At 33.4% G+C, this 20075-nt stretch overlaps 1 protein-coding gene across 7 annotated transcripts in view; it reads left to right on the forward strand.

The window, feature by feature from the left end:
* The window catches only part of LOC143251846 (protein mothers against dpp-like), a 37234-nt gene extending 31705 nt beyond the window's left edge, over positions 1-5529 (forward strand). For all 7 annotated transcript variants that reach the window (XM_076503117.1, XM_076503113.1, XM_076503115.1 and 4 more), the window contains 2 exons: positions 1749-1909; positions 4216-5529. In XM_076503117.1, the coding sequence (XP_076359232.1) occupies positions 1749-1909; positions 4216-4455 (401 nt within the window). In that variant the 3' untranslated portion in view covers positions 4456-5529. The remainder of the gene's footprint in view (positions 1-1748; positions 1910-4215) is intronic.
* Positions 5530-20075: the final 14546 nt, after the last annotated feature.

Below are 20075 nucleotides of genomic sequence, written 5' to 3' on the forward strand. Positions count from 1 at the left end.
TTCTCAGAAACAAGCTACCAACACCACAACTAAATCTATCTCCTCTGGCACTATCACTGCTGTGCCTCTTTCATACATGGGTCTTTTAGAGACCCAATCTTTGTACTTTCATCACTTGGACCTCACTCTGTGGCAAGTGACTTCACAAGGAATTTTTTAATTTTAAATCTGCACTGTATGCTAGTGTGAATCTTGTTTTCTTTCTTTGACTCATCATGCTTACCTTTGAAATGGAGTGTTTCACTTGTACGTGAATAACTGCAATATTTGCACTGTACCACCCATGGGGACAGTTGCCCATGAGTAAATAAAGGGTTTTGTGATCACCCATTGCATTGTCTTGGGTTTTGACATTCACTTGGGATCTTATTCTCACCCTCCTTTCTTCTACTGGGATATGGGAGTCAACAGCTGCTAGACTGGTTAACTATGGAGACATCATACTGGATGGTTTTCATATAAGATGGCTATAACCATTCAGTTCAGAGTGAGGTGGTAGTGGTGTTCTATCAGTGTAGAGAATGCAATAACCTCTCGTTTGCAATTTAGCATACAACATAGTGAGATATCCAACTGCAGTTAACCCTTTGATTGGGAGCCCTCTTCCTACCCTTGCATAGAATTTGGTGCCCCACAGGCTGGGTTTGGTATCGAGTAAACCAATCAACATGTTCTCACACGGGTTTTGGGTTTTCTGTCTTCCTACCTTAATTCATTTTCTGTCATGTGTCACAGTAGAGATACATGGGACTATTCCAATTCTATCCTTGACTGCTCCTTATTCTCTCTTGGTACATGGATTTTATTGCCCTTTGAGTACCAACTTGTTTCATGGTCGCAAGAGCTGATTGCATGTGATTAGACTTCTCTACAATACCAGTGACATGTATCCAGATTGATGGCTTATATACGTATGTAATACTCAGGAATTGAAGTCATTCTACATTTTCTGGTTCTCAGGTTTGAGTTGCAGATGATATGATCCTCATCTAATCCTTTCATGGTTTTAAGTTAACTTGCTACCATGCCCTACCCACTTTACACCATTTTTTCCAGTTTCATTTTGGAATTGAGTTGCTGTCTTTCTGTGGTTAGGAACACTCTCCTACCATAATCTCTCCCACTAGGATGAGCTCCTCTCATTTCCCTTCTTGATTTAATGTATTTCTCAATTAGGCAAGAAGTGTACCTGGGTCAGAAGTGGTGTGGTTCTCCTTTCTAGATCTTTGGATCTCTTTCAGTAACAGTGGTAACATTCTGACACTTTCAGGAGATATCTCTGTTCTTCCCTCATACTGGTTCCTCTTCCTAATCAGTGTGGGATTCTAGCTAATATTGTGAGAGGAAGGAAGTGATAATTTAGTGAAAATGTATTTCCAGTAAGTACTTCTCTACTCCACTGTGGCACAGCAGTAGGTCTGCATCCTTACAATGCCAGAAACCAGGTTTCAGTAGCCATGGGAACAAGGCACAGATTGCCCATTACTTAGCTTTGTGCTTTGTGCAGTAGTAGGTCTGCAGCCTTACTGTGCCAGAAACCAGGTTTCAGTAGCCATCTACAGGAGTCAACGTGTATTACTTAGTGGGTGGAGAGAAGTATCTGTCTGAGATACAATTACAGTATAAGAAAAACATTACTGTTATGGTATTGTAATCTACAGGGTTGACGTGTGTTAGTCAATGGTATTGTATTGTAATCTACAGGGGTACACATGTATTACTTAGTGGTATTGTATTGTAATCTACAGGGGTCCACATGTATTATGTTGGAGGAGAAATATATGCTGAATGCTTCAGTGACAGTGCCATCTTTGTTCAAAGTAGAAACTGTAACCACTCACATGGTTTTCACCCTACTACAGTTTGCAAAATACCACCTGGGTGTAGTCTGAAGATCTTTAATAACCAGGTAAGGAATTGTTTAATTATTCTTAACAGTACTTGATTAGTCTGAAGATCTTTAATGACCCGGTAAGGAACTGTTTAATTATTGTTAACAGTCTTTAATAACCAGGAAAGGAACTGTTTAATTATTGTTAACAGTCTGAAGATCTTTAATAACCAGGAAAGGAACTGTTTAATTATTGTTAACAGTCTGAAGATCTTTAATAACCAGGAAAGGAACTGTTTAATTATTGTTAACAGTCTGAAGATCTTTAATAACCAGGTAAGGAACTGTTTAATTATTGTTAACAGTCTAAAGATCTTTAATAACCAGGTAAGGAACTGTTTAATTATTGTTAACAGTCTGAAGATCTTTGATAACCAGGTAAGGAACTGTTTAATTATTGTTAACAGTCTGAAGATCTTTGATAACCAGGTAAGGAACTGTTTAATTATTGTTAACAGTCTGAAGATCTTTGATATACAGGTCAGGAACTGTTTAATTATTGTTAACAGTCTGAAGATCTTTGATATACAGGTCAGGAACTGTTTAATTATTGTTAACAGTCTGAAGATCTTTGATATACAGGTAAGGAACTGTTTAATTATTGTTAACAGTCTGAAGATCTTTGATAACCAGGTAAGGAACTGTTTAATTATTGTTAACAGTCTGAAGATCTTTGATAACCAGGTAAGGAACTGTTTAATTATTGTTAACAGTCTGAAGATCTTTGATAACCAGGTAAGGAACTGTTTAATTATTGTTAACAGTTTGAAGATCTTTGATAACCAGGTAAGGAACTGTTTAATTATTGTTAACAGTCTGAAGATCTTTGATATACAGGTCAGGAACTGTTTAATTATTGTTAACAGTCTGAAGATCTTTGATAACCAGGTAAGGAACTGTTTAATTATTGTTAACAGTTTGAAGATCTTTGATAACCAGGTAAGGAACTGTTTAATTATTGTTAACAGTCTGAAGATCTTTGATAACCAGGTAAGGAACTGTTTAATTATTGTTAACAGTACTTGGTTATTTTTCTTATTTCTAAGTTTCAGATTCAGAAATTCTATTTCAAACTTTATTATTTGAAGGTGAAACAATTAAATGTTGCCTCTTCAATGTGATTTAACTTCAATTCATAGTTTCTTTAAACCTAACAGAAATATCTTTGTAATTTGAAACTAATTCACTGATGACATTTGTACTGGTGATTTTTTCCATAATACGTTTGTTCAGAAGCACCTTCTGTGGCTGTTGAACGTTGGTTCCAAATCCTATGTATAAAAACTTTAATATGTGTTGCCACCACATCAGTATTTCAGTTGGTAGTTCAAATGTTAAAATCCAGGGCTCAGTTCTTCAGCAGGTACCCCAGTGTAGCTTTATTATAAAACAACCTATCAGTGAACTTATTGTTATTTGTTACACAGTATCTCACTAATAATTTTAACATTAATATTAACCTATACATAAAGAATATTCACATCATATTGAAGAGTTCCCAACTTAACATTAATATTAACCTATACATGAAGAATATTCACATCATGTTGAAGAGTTCCCAACTTAACATTAATATTAACCTATACATGAAGAATATTCACATCATGTTGAAGAGTTCCCAACTTAACATTAATATTAACCTATACATGAAGAATATTCACATCATGTTGAAGAGTTCCCATCTTAACATTAATATTAACCTATACATGAAGAATATTCACGTCATGTTAAAGAGTTCCCAACTTAACATTAATATTAACCTATACATGAAGAATATTCACATCATGTTGAAGAGTTCCCAACTTAACGTTTCAGGTTTTCTCATTTCTGTCACTTTTTATTAAAATATTTCATATCTTTGAAACCTTAGTTTGAGATCTTCATCACAATAACCAGTCTCTTTGTGTTATTTGAAGAGTTTACATAGTTTTATAGACCTAGATAAACTGCATTAAACTTATTACAATTCCCAGTAATTTGTTTATATTAATGAAAGAATTTTCAAGACAGGCTCATTAGCAAATTATTTATGGGAGTATCTATAGAATGTTGTGTGGGACACAAGTGTGACTTGTAATTAACTATTTAGTTAGAAAGTCAACTAAAGATGTATGTTATTATCAAGTGTTCATATAATTGTGTATGGGACACAAGTGTGACTTTGTTACTAAAGCTACTTACAGCTAATTATCTTTGATACATTATTTAATGCCTTCATTTACTTTTGTACAAGTATGTTTATCTTAAGATCCAGATTATGAATCAAACTGTGTGTGGGTTTAACTGATTACAAGACCATTAAATAAACTATTTGTGTTTTACAGGAATTTGCTCAGCTTCTGAGTCAGGCAGTTAATCATGGTTTTGAAGCAGTGTATGAGCTCACTAAGATGTGTACAATTCGTATGAGCTTTGTTAAAGGCTGGGGGGCCGAGTACCACCGTCAGGATGTGACTTCTACTCCCTGCTGGATTGAAATTCATTTGCATGGACCTCTGCAATGGTTAGACAAAGTGCTGACTCAGATGGGGTCACCACATAACCCCATTTCATCTGTATCATGACACAAGTTTTGATTCAAGTGAAATCTTTTTTTTTTATATCATGAACATCATGTTTGAACTTTGTTTTGTTTCCAAAGAAAGGTGACATTTTAGTTATTGATAATTTCTATCAAGAAGAAACTGGTATGAAAAGGCTACTGTAGTAATTTGTAGTTTCTTTGACAGAGAATGTTTTCATGGAAATCTTTTGTTCCTGTATAAACAACTGTTAAAGGTATATTTTTTCTTTCATGGTTTGATTGTAACAATAAGAAACAAGCCTGCCAGCTCATTTTTATTTGTACATAACCAGTAGGAATGTGTTTAAGTATGTCCTTCATAGATTGACTGCATGCAAGTGGTTTTATATTAATTAGCTTTTCTCTCATTTGTATAAGCTCAGTCATTCCTGCAGAGAAAACCATTTTGGTGTCGTGTGGTACTGGTGTTTATTTTGTATTGAGATAAATGTTGTAACATTTTAATTAAGTGATTTATTCAGCTGCAGTTAATGTTAACTGATGTGTTGCATACAATGCTGTTTGCTCGAGAGATGCATTTTTTTACATTTCACTTTAGTGTTTAATTTGCATTTAACAATCAAACATACTTGAGCAGAAGCTATTAATTAGTTTTGTCTTGTACATGAAATGTAGTTTTAATATTTTTATAGTTAAGTAATATTAGGTGTTACTGTTTTATAACTTGTTTAAGTTAAATGTATTTCAATGTTGGCATAACACATATTTTTAGTTTTGAGCAGTGTTTTGTTTATTGCTTTTGCAGTATTATAATATGACTTAGTAATAATCTAGACATACACATAGCTTGTAAAATGTTCCTTTATAGGTGTATATCTATTATAAACAGTAAATGTGTTTTATCAAATGATGACTCTCATTTCTTCATATTAACCTACAGATTATACATGCAGAGCACATCTGGAGAACGTCTGTGTTGTGCTATCTATAATTATTTTTAAGTAAATTTTTTATCTGCTTTCGCTTCAGTGTGTTATAAAGTCACGAAATCATCATATGTGTAACTTTTTCTAAGAGTTTGTGAATGAAATAAACTAATTACTTAATGTTTGGATATCAGTATTTCAACTATTTGTTGCATCAGAATAGCGTATAGAAAACATCTGATATCAGAATCTGTGTAAACAGTATATGGAAGTGAAATAAGTTTTGGTATATTGTGTCACTGAGTGTAAACAGAAACAAATGAACTTTTAATGTTTCATGTAAACAATGTATTGAAGCAGAAGTTTTTACATGTTTCACCAGTCATGTCACAATGCATAGAAATAAATTCTTAAGTTTTAGAATTTAAGGAAATAAAGTCAATCTGTTATATTAAAATACAAACCAGATATGAAAATTTAAACATGTAAATAACATATGACAGTTTGTACATTAACATTTAAACAAGATATAAAGGTTTATATACATACATATAAACAGGATATGAAAGTTTATTTGCATCAGCATGTAAACAGGATATGAAAGTTTACTTAATCTGTGTAGTTAGTGTCAGCAGTTGTTGTCGTGGCGATCTCTCAAGGTTGAGGAGGATGGTTCTCCAAGTTTATACTTAGGTCCAGAGATGGCTTTACTTTCTGGAAGTAAGGGCAGGTCAGTTCAGAGAGAAGGATAAGTTTCATTGGTAGCTGGTGTTGTTTCCTTTACTCTTGCTTCTCTTAAAAATGTTGTCTTCTTGAGGACTCAAAGAATTCTGCTCTCTAATGGATAAGGGATTTCCAGGTAGTTTGGTCATGATCGAGAATTTCCCAGTTGTTAACATCAGTGTTGCAGCTCTTGAGTGTTGTCCTCAGGCCATCTTTGAACTGCTTCTTCTGTCCTCCTTTCGTTTTTTTCTCATTTTTCAGTTGACCATACAGGAGTTATTTCAGCAGTAAGCTGTCATCCATTTGGAGTATGTGATCCATTGTTCCTTGGAGGTGGTTCTTGATTATGGTGGCATCAATGCTTCTTTGAGGATGCTGTGATTGATTCTGTATTCCTCCCATTTGATAATCAAGATACTCCAGAGGCACATTTGGTGGAAGTGTTCCAGTTGGTTCAGGTGTTGACGATATGTGACCCATGTTTTGGATCTGTACAGGAGGGTGTTTATAACAACTACTTTGTATAAGAGCATCTTGGTGACTGTCCTAATGTCTCGATCCTAGAAAACTTGCATTTGAAGACATCCAAAGGCAGCTTATGCACATTTCAAATGATACTGGATTTTGTAGTCGATGTCTGCAGAGGATGAGAGATGGCTTTCCACATAGCAAAAACTAGGAGCTGGTCTTGTATTTTAAGAGCAGGCAATACATGGTTGACTGTTGCAGTTGTTGGTTGATGGAGAACCTTGGTTTTGGTCAAGTTGATAGAGTCCCATTTTTTGGTAAGCAAAGTCAAAAGTACTAAGAATGTCCTGAAGCCCCTGGTCGCTGAGAGACGACACCTGATTGTCATCAGCATACTGCATATCAATCACAGAGGTCAGCGATGTTTGCTTCTTTTCTTTGAGGTGGCTAGGCCTGAAGAGCTGTCCATTTGTCCAGTATTCTATCTCGATGCTTGGTGGTAGTCTTGGCCCTATGAGATACATAATGGCACAGATGAAATTTGTGAAGAGGTTTGGTGCAATGACACAGCCTTGCTTCATTCCAGAGTTAACAGGAAAAGATTCCGTTAGGCCTCCATCAGTTTGAACCATTGCCATTATTCACTCATGGAGAAGATGCAGGATGATGATGAACTTTGCAGAGCATCCGCTGGCAGCAAGGATCTTCCACAATTATTTGCAAAACATGTTGTCAAAGACCTTGGTGAGACTGACGAAGACTATGTAGAGGGGCTTTTGCTGTTCTCGGCATTTTTTTCTAGAGTTGATGGACAGCGAAAATAATGTCTGTTGTCTTTCTTGATGATCAGAAACCACTTTGAGTTTCTGACATGATCTTCTCAGCAAGAGGTTTCAGTCGATCATTGAGAACCTTTGCCAAAGTTTGACCAGCAATGAATTGAAGTGAGATACCTCTTAAGTTTCCACAGTCTGATCTGTCCCCTTTCTTCTTCAGCTCAGATGTTGTTCATTCCTCAGCTTTATTGTTCTTCATCTTCATAATAGCGCTTTTCACTTCTTCTATAGTCAGGATTTTGCTCAGGGTGTCTTCAACAGGCTGGTGTGGGATATTCTGGAGAACAGCATCTTCATCGACATTTGGGTGGCGATTGAGGATCTCTTCAAAATGCTCCCTCCATCATCAGTTGATCTCCTCATCAGTCTTAAGGAGAGTGGTCCCATTTTGACTACACAGTGGAACTCTATTATTGGTTGTTGTTCCATAGATAACTTTGGTGGCAGCAAAGAAACCCCTGATGTTGCTGGTGAATATGAACATTGGTTAAGAATGCCAGAAAGTAAGACCTGTATATATGGCTTCTTGATGTAATATTTCTGACTACAAGCATTGTACTTTTGAAAGAATATGAGCAAAATGCACTCATGATATATTTGTTTACATGCAGTGTAATCTTAAAGTATCTTACTATACACATAGGATATTCTTGCAATTATATGTCTGTCTCTGTGGAGCAGAGCATCTTTATCTTTATGCAATGTGCTTTTGATATTTACAATATCTCTAAGTAAATGGAAGCGTTTGTATATGCACACAAAACATGTATTGTTGACAAGATATGACGTTCTGCTTCTTCTATAACACAAAAAGCTCAGAAACGTACCTGGAATAAATTTTGTAGATATTTCAAACTTACAAACCACATTGACATCTAACTTGCAGAGCTTATGTACAGGATTGCTGAAATGCAAAGACAGAAGGAATCTGAGATTAAATTTCTCTCCAGCATTTCTTCTTTTGGTGAATGTCTCGCTCATGTATCTAGCTTTTCAAACTTATCCTCTTCCTTCTTGTCTATTAAAATGTGAGTTGAACATCTGCCTCTTTCACATTGACTGATCATCCTTATGACTATTAGACACAGAACATCCATTAAACTCTTATATACAGTGTTGATTCTGTTGTTAGACACAGAACATCCATTAAACTCTTATATACAGTGTTGATTCTGTTGTTAGACACAGAACATCCATTAAACTCTTATATACAGTGTTGATTCTGTTGTTAGACACAGAACATCCATTAAACTCTTATATACAGTGTTGATTCTGTTGTTAGACACAGAACATCCATTAAACTCTTATATACAGTGTTGATTCTGTTGTTAGACACAGAACATCCATTAAACTCTTATATACAGTGTTGATTCTGTTGTTAGACACAGAACATCCATTAAACTCTTATATACAGTGTTGATTCTGTTGTTAGACACAGAACATCCATTAAACTCTTATATACAGTGTTGATTCTGTTGTTAGACACAGAACATCCATTAAACTCTTATATACAGTGTTGATTCTGTTGTTAGACACAGAACATCCATTAAACTCTTATATACAGTGTTGATTCTGTTGTTAGACACAGAACATTCATTAAACTCTTATATACAGTGTTGATTCTGTTGTTAGACACAGAACATCCATTAAACTCTTATATACAGTGTTGATTCTGTTGTTAGACACAGAACATCCATTAAACTCTTATATACAGTGTTGATTCTGTTGTTAGACACAGAACATCCATTAAACTCTTATATACAGTGTTGATTCTGTTGTTAGACACAGAACATCCATTAAACTCTTATATACAGTGTTGATTCTGTTGTTAGACACAGAACATCCATTAAACTCTTATATACAGTGTTGATTCTGTTGTTAGACACAGAACATCCATTAAACTCTTATATACAGTGTTGATTCTGTTGTTAGACACAGAACATCCATTAAACTCTTATATACAGTGTTGATTCTGTTGTTAGACACAGAACATCCATTAAACTCTTATATACAGTGTTGATTCTGTTGTTAGACACAGAACATCCATTAAACTCTTATATACAGTGTTGATTCTGTTGTTAGACACAGAACATCCATTAAACTCTTATATACAGTGTTGATTCTGTTGTTAGACACAGAACATCCATTAAACTCTTATATACAGTGTTGATTCTGTTGTTAGACACAGAACATCCATTAAACTCTTATATACAGTGTTGATTCTGTTGTTAGACACAGAACATCCATTAAACTCTTATATACAGTGTTGATTCTGTTGTTAGACACAGAACATCCATTAAACTCTTATATACAGTGTTGATTCTGTTGTTAGACACAGAACATCCATTAAACTCTTATATACAGTGTTGATTCTGTTGTTAGACACAGAACATCCATTAAACTCTTATATACAGTGTTGATTCTGTTGTTAGACACAGAACATCCATTAAACTCTTATATACAGTGTTGATTCTGTTGTTAGACACAGAACATCCATTAAACTCTTATATACAGTGTTGATTCTGTTGTTAGACACAGAACATCCATTAAACTCTTATATACAGTGTTGATTCTGTTGTTAGACACAGAACATCCATTAAACTCTTATATACAGTGTTGATTCTGCATTAAACTCTTATATACAGTGTTGATTCTGTTGTTAGACACAGAACATCCATTAAACTCTTATATACAGTGTTGATTCTGTTGTTAGACACAGAACATCCATTAAACTCTTATATACAGTGTTGATTCTGTTGTTAGACACAGAACATCCATTAAACTCTTATATACAGTGTTGATTCTGTTGTTAGACACAGAACATCCATTAAACTCTTATATACAGTGTTGATTCTGTTGTTAGACACAGAACATCCATTAAACTCTTATATACAGTGTTGATTCTGTTGTTAGACACAGAACATCCATTAAACTCTTATATACAGTGTTGATTCTGTTGTTAGACACAGAACATCCATTAAACTCTTATATACAGTGTTGATTCTGTTGTTAGACACAGAACATCCATTAAACTCTTATATACAGTGTTGATTCTGTTGTTAGACACAGAACATCCATTAAACTCTTATATACAGTGTTGATTCTGTTGTTAGACACAGAACATCCATTAAACTCTTATATACAGTGTTGATTCTGTTGTTAGACACAGAACATTCATTAAACTCTTATATACAGTGTTGATTCTGTTGTTAGACACAGAACATCCATTAAACTCTTATATACAGTGTTGATTCTGTTGTTAGACACAGAACATCCATTAAACTCTTATATACAGTGTTGATTCTGTTGTTAGACAAAGAACATCCATTAAACTCTTATATACAGTGTTGATTCTGCATTAAACTGTTACCTACAGTGTTGATTCTTTTGTTAGACACAGAACATCCATTAAACTCTTATATACAGTGTTGATTCTGTTGTTAGACACAGAACATCCATTAAACTCTTATATACAGTGTTGATTCTGTTGTTAGACACAGAACATCCATTAAACTCTTATATACAGTGTTGATTCTGTTGTTAGACACAGAACATCCATTAAACTCTTATATACAGTGTTGATTCTGTTGTTAGACACAGAACATCCATTAAACTCTTATATACAGTGTTGATTCTGTTGTTAGACACAGAACATCCATTAAACTCTTATATACAGTGTTGATTCTGTTGTTAGACACAGAACATCCATTAAACTCTTATATACAGTGTTGATTCTGTTGTTAGACACAGAACATCCATTAAACTCTTATATACAGTGTTGATTCTGTTGTTAGACACAGAACATCCATTAAACTCTTATATACAGTGTTGATTCTGTTGTTAGACACAGAACATCCATTAAACTCTTATATACAGTGTTGATTCTGTTGTTAGACACAGAACATCCATTAAACTCTTATATACAGTGTTGATTCTGTTGTTAGACACAGAACATCCATTAAACTCTTATATACAGTGTTGATTCTGTTGTTAGACACAGAACATCCATTAAACTCTTATATACAGTGTTGATTCTGTTGTTAGACACAGAACATCCATTAAACTCTTATATACAGTGTTGATTCTTCTGTTGTTAGACACAGAACATCCATTAAACTCTTATATACAGTGTTGATTCTGTTGTTAGACACAGAACATCCATTAAACTCTTATATACAGTGTTGATTCTGTTGTTAGACACAGAACATCCATTAAACTCTTATATACAGTGTTGATTCTGTTGTTAGACACAGAACATCCATTAAACTCTTATATACAGTGTTGATTCTGTTGTTAGACACAGAACATCCATTAAACTCTTATATACAGTGTTGATTCTGTTGTTAGACACAGAACATCCATTAAACTCTTATATACAGTGTTGATTCTGTTGTTAGACACAGAACATCCATTAAACTCTTATATACAGTGTTGATTCTGTTGTTAGACACAGAACATCCATTAAACTCTTATATACAGTGTTGATTCTGTTGTTAGACACAGAACATTATACACAGAACATCCATTAAACATTATATACAGTGTTGATTCTGTTGTTAGACACAGAACATCCATTAAACTCTTATATACAGTGTTGATTCTGTTGTTAGACACAGAACATCCATTAAACTCTTATATACAGTGTTGATTCTGTTGTTAGACACAGAACATCCATTAAACTCTTATATACAGTGTTGATTCTGTTGTTAGACACAGAACATCCATTAAACTCTTATATACAGTGTTGATTCTGTTGTTAGACACAGAACATCCATTAAACTCTTATATACAGTGTTGATTCTGTTGTTAGACACAGAACATCCATTAAACTCTTATATACAGTGTTGATTCTGTTGTTAGACACAGAACATCCATTAAACTCTTATATACAGTGTTGATTCTGTTGTTAGACACAGAACATCCATTAAACTCTTATACACAGTGTTGATTCTGTTGTTAGACACAGAACATCCATTAAACTCTTATATACAGTGTTGATTCTGTTGTTAGACACAGAACATCCATTAAACTCTTATATACAGTGTTGATTCTGTTGTTAGACACAGAACATCCATTAAACTCTTATATACAGTGTTGATTCTGTTGTTAGACACAGAACATCCATTAAACTCTTATATACAGTGTTGATTCTGTTGTTAGACACAGAACATCCATTAAACTCTTATTTACAGTGTTGATTCTGTTGTTAGACACAGAACATCCATTAAACTCTTATATACAGTGTTGATTCTGTTGTTAGACACAGAACATCCATTAAACTCTTATATACAGTGTTGATTCTGTTGTTAGACACAGAACATCCATTAAACTCTTATATACAGTGTTGATTCTGTTGTTAGACACAGAACATCCATTAAACTCTTATATACAGTGTTGATTCTGTTGTTAGACACAGAACATCCATTAAACTCTTATATACAGTGTTGATTCTGTTGTTAGACACAGAACATCCATTAAACTCTTATATACAGTGTTGATTCTGTTGTTAGACACAGAACATCCATTAAACTCTTATATACAGTGTTGATTCTGTTGTTAGACACAGAACATCCATTAAACTCTTATATACAGTGTTGATTCTGTTGTTAGACACAGAACATCCATTAAACTCTTATATACAGTGTTGATTCTGTTGTTAGACACAGAACATCCATTAAACTCTTATATACAGTGTTGATTCTGTTGTTAGACACAGAACATCCATTAAACTCTTATATACAGTGTTGATTCTGTTGTTAGACACAGAACATCCATTAAACTCTTATATACAGTGTTGATTCTGTTGTTAGACACAGAACATCCATTAAACTCTTATATACAGTGTTGATTCTGTTGTTAGACACAGAACATCCATTAAACTCTTATATACAGTGTTGATTCTGTTGTTAGACACAGAACATCCATTAAACTCTTATATACAGTGTTGATTCTGTTGTTAGACACAGAACATCCATTAAACTCTTATATACAGTGTTGATTCTGTTGTTAGACACAGAACATCCATTAAACTCTTATATACAGTGTTGATTCTGTTGTTAGACACAGAACATCCATTAAACTCTTATATACAGTGTTGATTCTGTTGTTAGACACAGAACATCCATTAAACTCTTATATACAGTGTTGATTCTGTTGTTAGACACAGAACATCCATTAAACTCTTATATACAGTGTTGATTCTGTTGTTAGACACAGAACATCCATTAAACTCTTATATACAGTGTTGATTCTGTTGTTAGACACAGAACATCCATTAAACTCTTATATACAGTGTTGATTCTGTTGTTAGACACAGAACATCCATTAAACTCTTATATACAGTGTTGATTCTGTTGTTAGACACAGAACATCCATTAAACTCTTATATACAGTGTTGATTCTGTTGTTAGACACAGAACATCCATTAAACTCTTATATACAGTGTTGATTCTGTTGTTAGACACAGAACATCCATTAAACTCTTATATACAGTGTTGATTCTGTTGTTAGACACAGAACATCCATTAAACTCTTATATACAGTGTTGATTCTGTTGTTAGACACAGAACATCCATTAAACTCTTATATACAGTGTTGATTCTGTTGTTAGACACAGAACATCCATTAAACTCTTATATACAGTGTTGATTCTGTTGTTAGACACAGAACATCCATTAAACTCTTATATACAGTGTTGATTCTGTTGTTAGACACAGAACATCCATTAAACTCTTATATACAGTGTTGATTCTGTTGTTAGACACAGAACATCCATTAAACTCTTATATACAGTGTTGATTCTGTTGTTAGACACAGAACATCCATTAAACTCTTATATACAGTGTTGATTCTGTTGTTAGACACAGAACATCCATTAAACTCTTATATACAGTGTTGATTCTGTTGTTAGACACAGAACATCCATTAAACTCTTATATACAGTGTTGATTCTGTTGTTAGACACAGAACATCCATTAAACTCTTATATACAGTGTTGATTCTGTTGTTAGACACAGAACATCCATTAAACTCTTATATACAGTGTTGATTCTGTTGTTAGACACAGAACATCCATTAAACTCTTATATACAGTGTTGATTCTGTTGTTAGACACAGAACATCCATTAAACTCTTATATACAGTGTTGATTCTGTTGTTAGACACAGAACATCCATTAAACTCTTATATACAGTGTTGATTCTGTTGTTAGACACAGAACATCCATTAAACTCTTATATACAGTGTTGATTCTGTTGTTAGACACAGAACATCCATTAAACTCTTATATACAGTGTTGATTCTGTTGTTAGACACAGAACATCCATTAAACTCTTATATACAGTGTTGATTCTGTTGTTAGACACAGAACATCCATTAAACTCTTATATACAGTGTTGATTCTGTTGTTAGACACAGAACATCCATTAAACTCTTATATACAGTGTTGATTCTGTTGTTAGACACAGAACATCCATTAAACTCTTATATACAGTGTTGATTCTGTTGTTAGACACAGAACATCCATTAAACTCTTATATACAGTGTTGATTCTGTTGTTAGACACAGAACATCCATTAAACTCTTATATACAGTGTTGATTCTGTTGTTAGACACAGAACATCCATTAAACTCTTATATACAGTGTTGATTCTGTTGTTAGACACAGAACATCCATTAAACTCTTATATACAGTGTTGATTCTGTTGTTAGACACAGAACATCCATTAAACTCTTATATACAGTGTTGATTCTGTTGTTAGACACAGAACATCCATTAAACTCTTATATACAGTGTTGATTCTGTTGTTAGACACAGAACATCCATTAAACTCTTATATACAGTGTTGATTCTGTTGTTAGACACAGAACATCCATTAAACTCTTATATACAGTGTTGATTCTGTTGTTAGACACAGAACATCCATTAAACTCTTATATACAGTGTTGATTCTGTTGTTAGACACAGAACATCCATTAAACTCTTATATACAGTGTTGATTCTGTTGTTAGACACAGAACATCCATTAAACTCTTATATACAGTGTTGATTCTGTTGTTAGACACAGAACATCCATTAAACTCTTATATACAGTGTTGATTCTGTTGTTAGACACAGAACATCCATTAAACTCTTATATACAGTGTTGATTCTGTTGTTAGACACAGAACATCCATTAAACTCTTATATACAGTGTTGATTCTGTTGTTAGACACAGAACATCCATTAAACTCTTATATACAGTGTTGATTCTGTTGTTAGACACAGAACATCCATTAAACTCTTATATACAGTGTTGATTCTGTTGTTAGACACAGAACATCCATTAAACTCTTATATACAGTGTTGATTCTGTTGTTAGACACAGAACATCCATTAAACTCTTATATACAGTGTTGATTCTGTTGTTAGACACAGAACATCCATTAAACTCTTATATACAGTGTTGATTCTGTTGTTAGACACAGAACATCCATTAAACTCTTATATACAGTGTTGATTCTGTTGTTAGACACAGAACATCCATTAAACTCTTATATACAGTGTTGATTCTGTTGTTAGACACAGAACATCCATTAAACTCTTATATACAGTGTTGATTCTGTTGTTAGACACAGAACATCCATTAAACTCTTATATACAGTGTTGATTCTGTTGTTAGACACAGAACATCCATTAAACTCTTATATACAGTGTTGATTCTGTTGTTAGACACAGAACATCCATTAAACTCTTATATACAGTGTTGATTCTGTTGTTAGACACAGAACATCCATTAAACTCTTATATACAGTGTTGATTCTGTTGTTAGACACAGAACATCCATTAAACTCTTATATACAGTGTTGATTCTGTTGTTAGACACAGAACATCCATTAAACTCTTATATACAGTGTTGATTCTGTTGTTAGACACAGAACATCCATTAAACTCTTATATACAGTGTTGATTCTGTTGTTAGACACAGAACATCCATTAAACTCTTATATACAGTGTTGATTCTGTTGTTAGACACAGAACATCCATTAAACTCTTATATACAGTGTTGATTCTGTTGTTAGACACAGAACATCCATTAAACTCTTATATACAGTGTTGATTCTGTTGTTAGACACAGAACATCCATTAAACTCTTATATACAGTGTTGATTCTGTTGTTAGACACAGAACATCCATTAAACTCTTATATACAGTGTTGATTCTGTTGTTAGACACAGAACATCCATTAAACTCTTATATACAGTGTTGATTCTGTTGTTAGACACAGAACATCCATTAAACTCTTATATACAGTGTTGATTCTGTTGTTAGACACAGAACATCCATTAAACTCTTATATACAGTGTTGATTCTGTTGTTAGACACAGAACATCCATTAAACTCTTATATACAGTGTTGATTCTGTTGTTAGACACAGAACATCCATTAAACTCTTATATACAGTGTTGATTCTGTTGTTAGACACAGAACATCCATTAAACTCTTATATACAGTGTTGATTCTGTTGTTAGACACAGAACATCCATTAAACTCTTATATACAGTGTTGATTCTGTTGTTAGACACAGAACATCCATTAAACTCTTATATACAGTGTTGATTCTGTTGTTAGACACAGAACATCCATTAAACTCTTATATACAGTGTTGATTCTGTTGTTAGACACAGAACATCCATTAAACTCTTATATACAGTGTTGATTCTGTTGTTAGACACAGAACATCCATTAAACTCTTATATACAGTGTTGATTCTGTTGTTAGACACAGAACATCCATTAAACTCTTATATACAGTGTTGATTCTGTTGTTAGACACAGAACATCCATTAAACTCTTATATACAGTGTTGATTCTGTTGTTAGACACAGAACATCCATTAAACTCTTATATACAGTGTTGATTCTGTTGTTAGACACAGAACATCCATTAAACTCTTATATACAGTGTTGATTCTGTTGTTAGACACAGAACATCCATTAAACTCTTATATACAGTGTTGATTCTGTTGTTAGACACAGAACATCCATTAAACTCTTATATACAGTGTTGATTCTGTTGTTAGACACAGAACATCCATTAAACTCTTATATACAGTGTTGATTCTGTTGTTAGACACAGAACATCCATTAAACTCTTATATACAGTGTTGATTCTGTTGTTAGACACAGAACATCCATTAAACTCTTATATACAGTGTTGATTCTGTTGTTAGACACAGAACATCCATTAAACTCTTATATACAGTGTTGATTCTGTTGTTAGACACAGAACATCCATTAAACTCTTATATACAGTGTTGATTCTGTTGTTAGACACAGAACATCCATTAAACTCTTATATACAGTGTTGATTCTGTTGTTAGACACAGAACATCCATTAAACTCTTATATACAGTGTTGATTCTGTTGTTAGACACAGAACATCCATTAAACTCTTATATACAGTGTTGATTCTGTTGTTAGACACAGAACATCCATTAAACTCTTATATACAGTGTTGATTCTGTTGTTAGACACAGAACATCCATTAAACTCTTATATACAGTGTTGATTCTGTTGTTAGACACAGAACATCCATTAAACTCTTATATACAGTGTTGATTCTGTTGTTAGACACAGAACATCCATTAAACTCTTATATACAGTGTTGATTCTGTTGTTAGACACAGAACATCCATTAAACTCTTATATACAGTGTTGATTCTGTTGTTAGACACAGAACATCCATTAAACTCTTATATACAGTGTTGATTCTGTTGTTAGACACAGAACATCCATTAAACTCTTATATATTCTGTTGTTAGACATTAAACTCTTATATACAGTGTTGATTCTGTTGTTAGACACAGAACATCCATTAAACTCTTATATACAGTGTTGATTCTGTTGTTAGACACAGAACATCCATTAAACTCTTATATACAGTGTTGATTCTGTTGTTAGACACAGAACATCCATTAAACTCTTATATACAGTGTTGATTCTGTTGTTAGACACAGAACATCCATTAAACTCTTATATACAGTGTTGATTCTGTTGTTAGACATCCATTAAACTCTTATTATATACAGTGTTGATTCTGTTGTTAGACACAGAACATCCATTAAACTCTTATATACAGTGTTGATTCTGTTGTTAGACACAGAACATCCATTAAACTCTTATATACAGTGTTGATTCTGTTGTTAGACACAGAACATCCATTAAACTCTTATATACAGTGTTGATTCTGTTGTTAGACACAGAACATCCATTAAACTCTTATATACAGTGTTGATTCTGTTGTTAGACACAGAACATCCATTAAACTCTTATATACAGTGTTGATTCTGTTGTTAGACACAGAACATCCATTAAACTCTTATATACAGTGTTGATTCTGTTGTTAGACACAGAACATCCATTAAACTCTTATATACAGTGTTGATTCTGTTGTTAGACACAGAACATCCATTAAACTCTTATATACAGTGTTGATTCTGTTGTTAGACACAGAACATCCATTAAACTCTTATATACAGTGTTGATTCTGTTGTTAGACACAGAACATCCATTAAACTCTTATATACAGTGTTGATTCTGTTGTTAGACACAGAACATCCATTAAACTCTTATATACAGTGTTGATTCTGTTGTTAGACACAGAACATCCATTAAACTCTTATATACAGTGTTGATTCTGTTGTTAGACACAGAACATCCATTAAACTCTTATATACAGTGTTGATTCTGTTGTTAGACACAGAACATCCATTAAACTCTTATATACAGTGTTGATTCTGTTGTTAGACACAGAACATCCATTAAACTCTTATATACAGTGTTGATTCTGTTGTTAGACACAGAACATCCATTAAACTCTTATATACAGTGTTGATTCTGTTGTTAGACACAGAACATCCATTAAACTCTTATATACAGTGTTGATTCTGTTGTTAGACACAGAACATCCATTAAACTCTTATATACAGTGTTGATTCTGTTGTTAGACACAGAACATCCATTAAACTCTTATATACAGTGTTGATTCTGTTGTTAGACACAGAACATCCATTAAACTCTTATATACAGTGTTGATTCTGTTGTTAGACACAGAACATCCATTAAACTCTTATATACAGTGTTGATTCTGTTGTTAGACACAGAACATCCATTAAACTCTTATATACAGTGTTGATTCTGTTGTTAGACACAGAACATCCATTAAACTCTTATATACAGTGTTGATTCTGTTGTTAGACACAGAACATCCATTAAACTCTTATATACAGTGTTGATTCTGTTGTTAGACACAGAACATCCATTAAACTCTTATATACAGTGTTGATTCTGTTGTTAGACACAGAACATCCATTAAACTCTTATATACAGTGTTGATTCTGTTGTTAGACACAGAACATCCATTAAACTCTTATATACAGTGTTGATTCTGTTGTTAGACACAGAACATCCATTAAACTCTTATATACAGTGTTGATTCTGTTGTTAGACACAGAACATCCATTAAACTCTTATATACAGTGTTGATTCTGTTGTTAGACACAGAACATCCATTAAACTCTTATATACAGTGTTGATTCTGTTGTTAGACACAGAACATCCATTAAACTCTTATATACAGTGTTGATTCTGTTGTTAGACACAGAACATCCATTAAACTCTTATATACAGTGTTGATTCTGTTGTTAGACACAGAACATCCATTAAACT

Source organism: Tachypleus tridentatus, chromosome 6 (assembly GCF_004210375.1).
Source record: "Tachypleus tridentatus isolate NWPU-2018 chromosome 6, ASM421037v1, whole genome shotgun sequence".
NCBI lineage: Eukaryota > Metazoa > Arthropoda > Merostomata > Xiphosura > Limulidae > Tachypleus > Tachypleus tridentatus.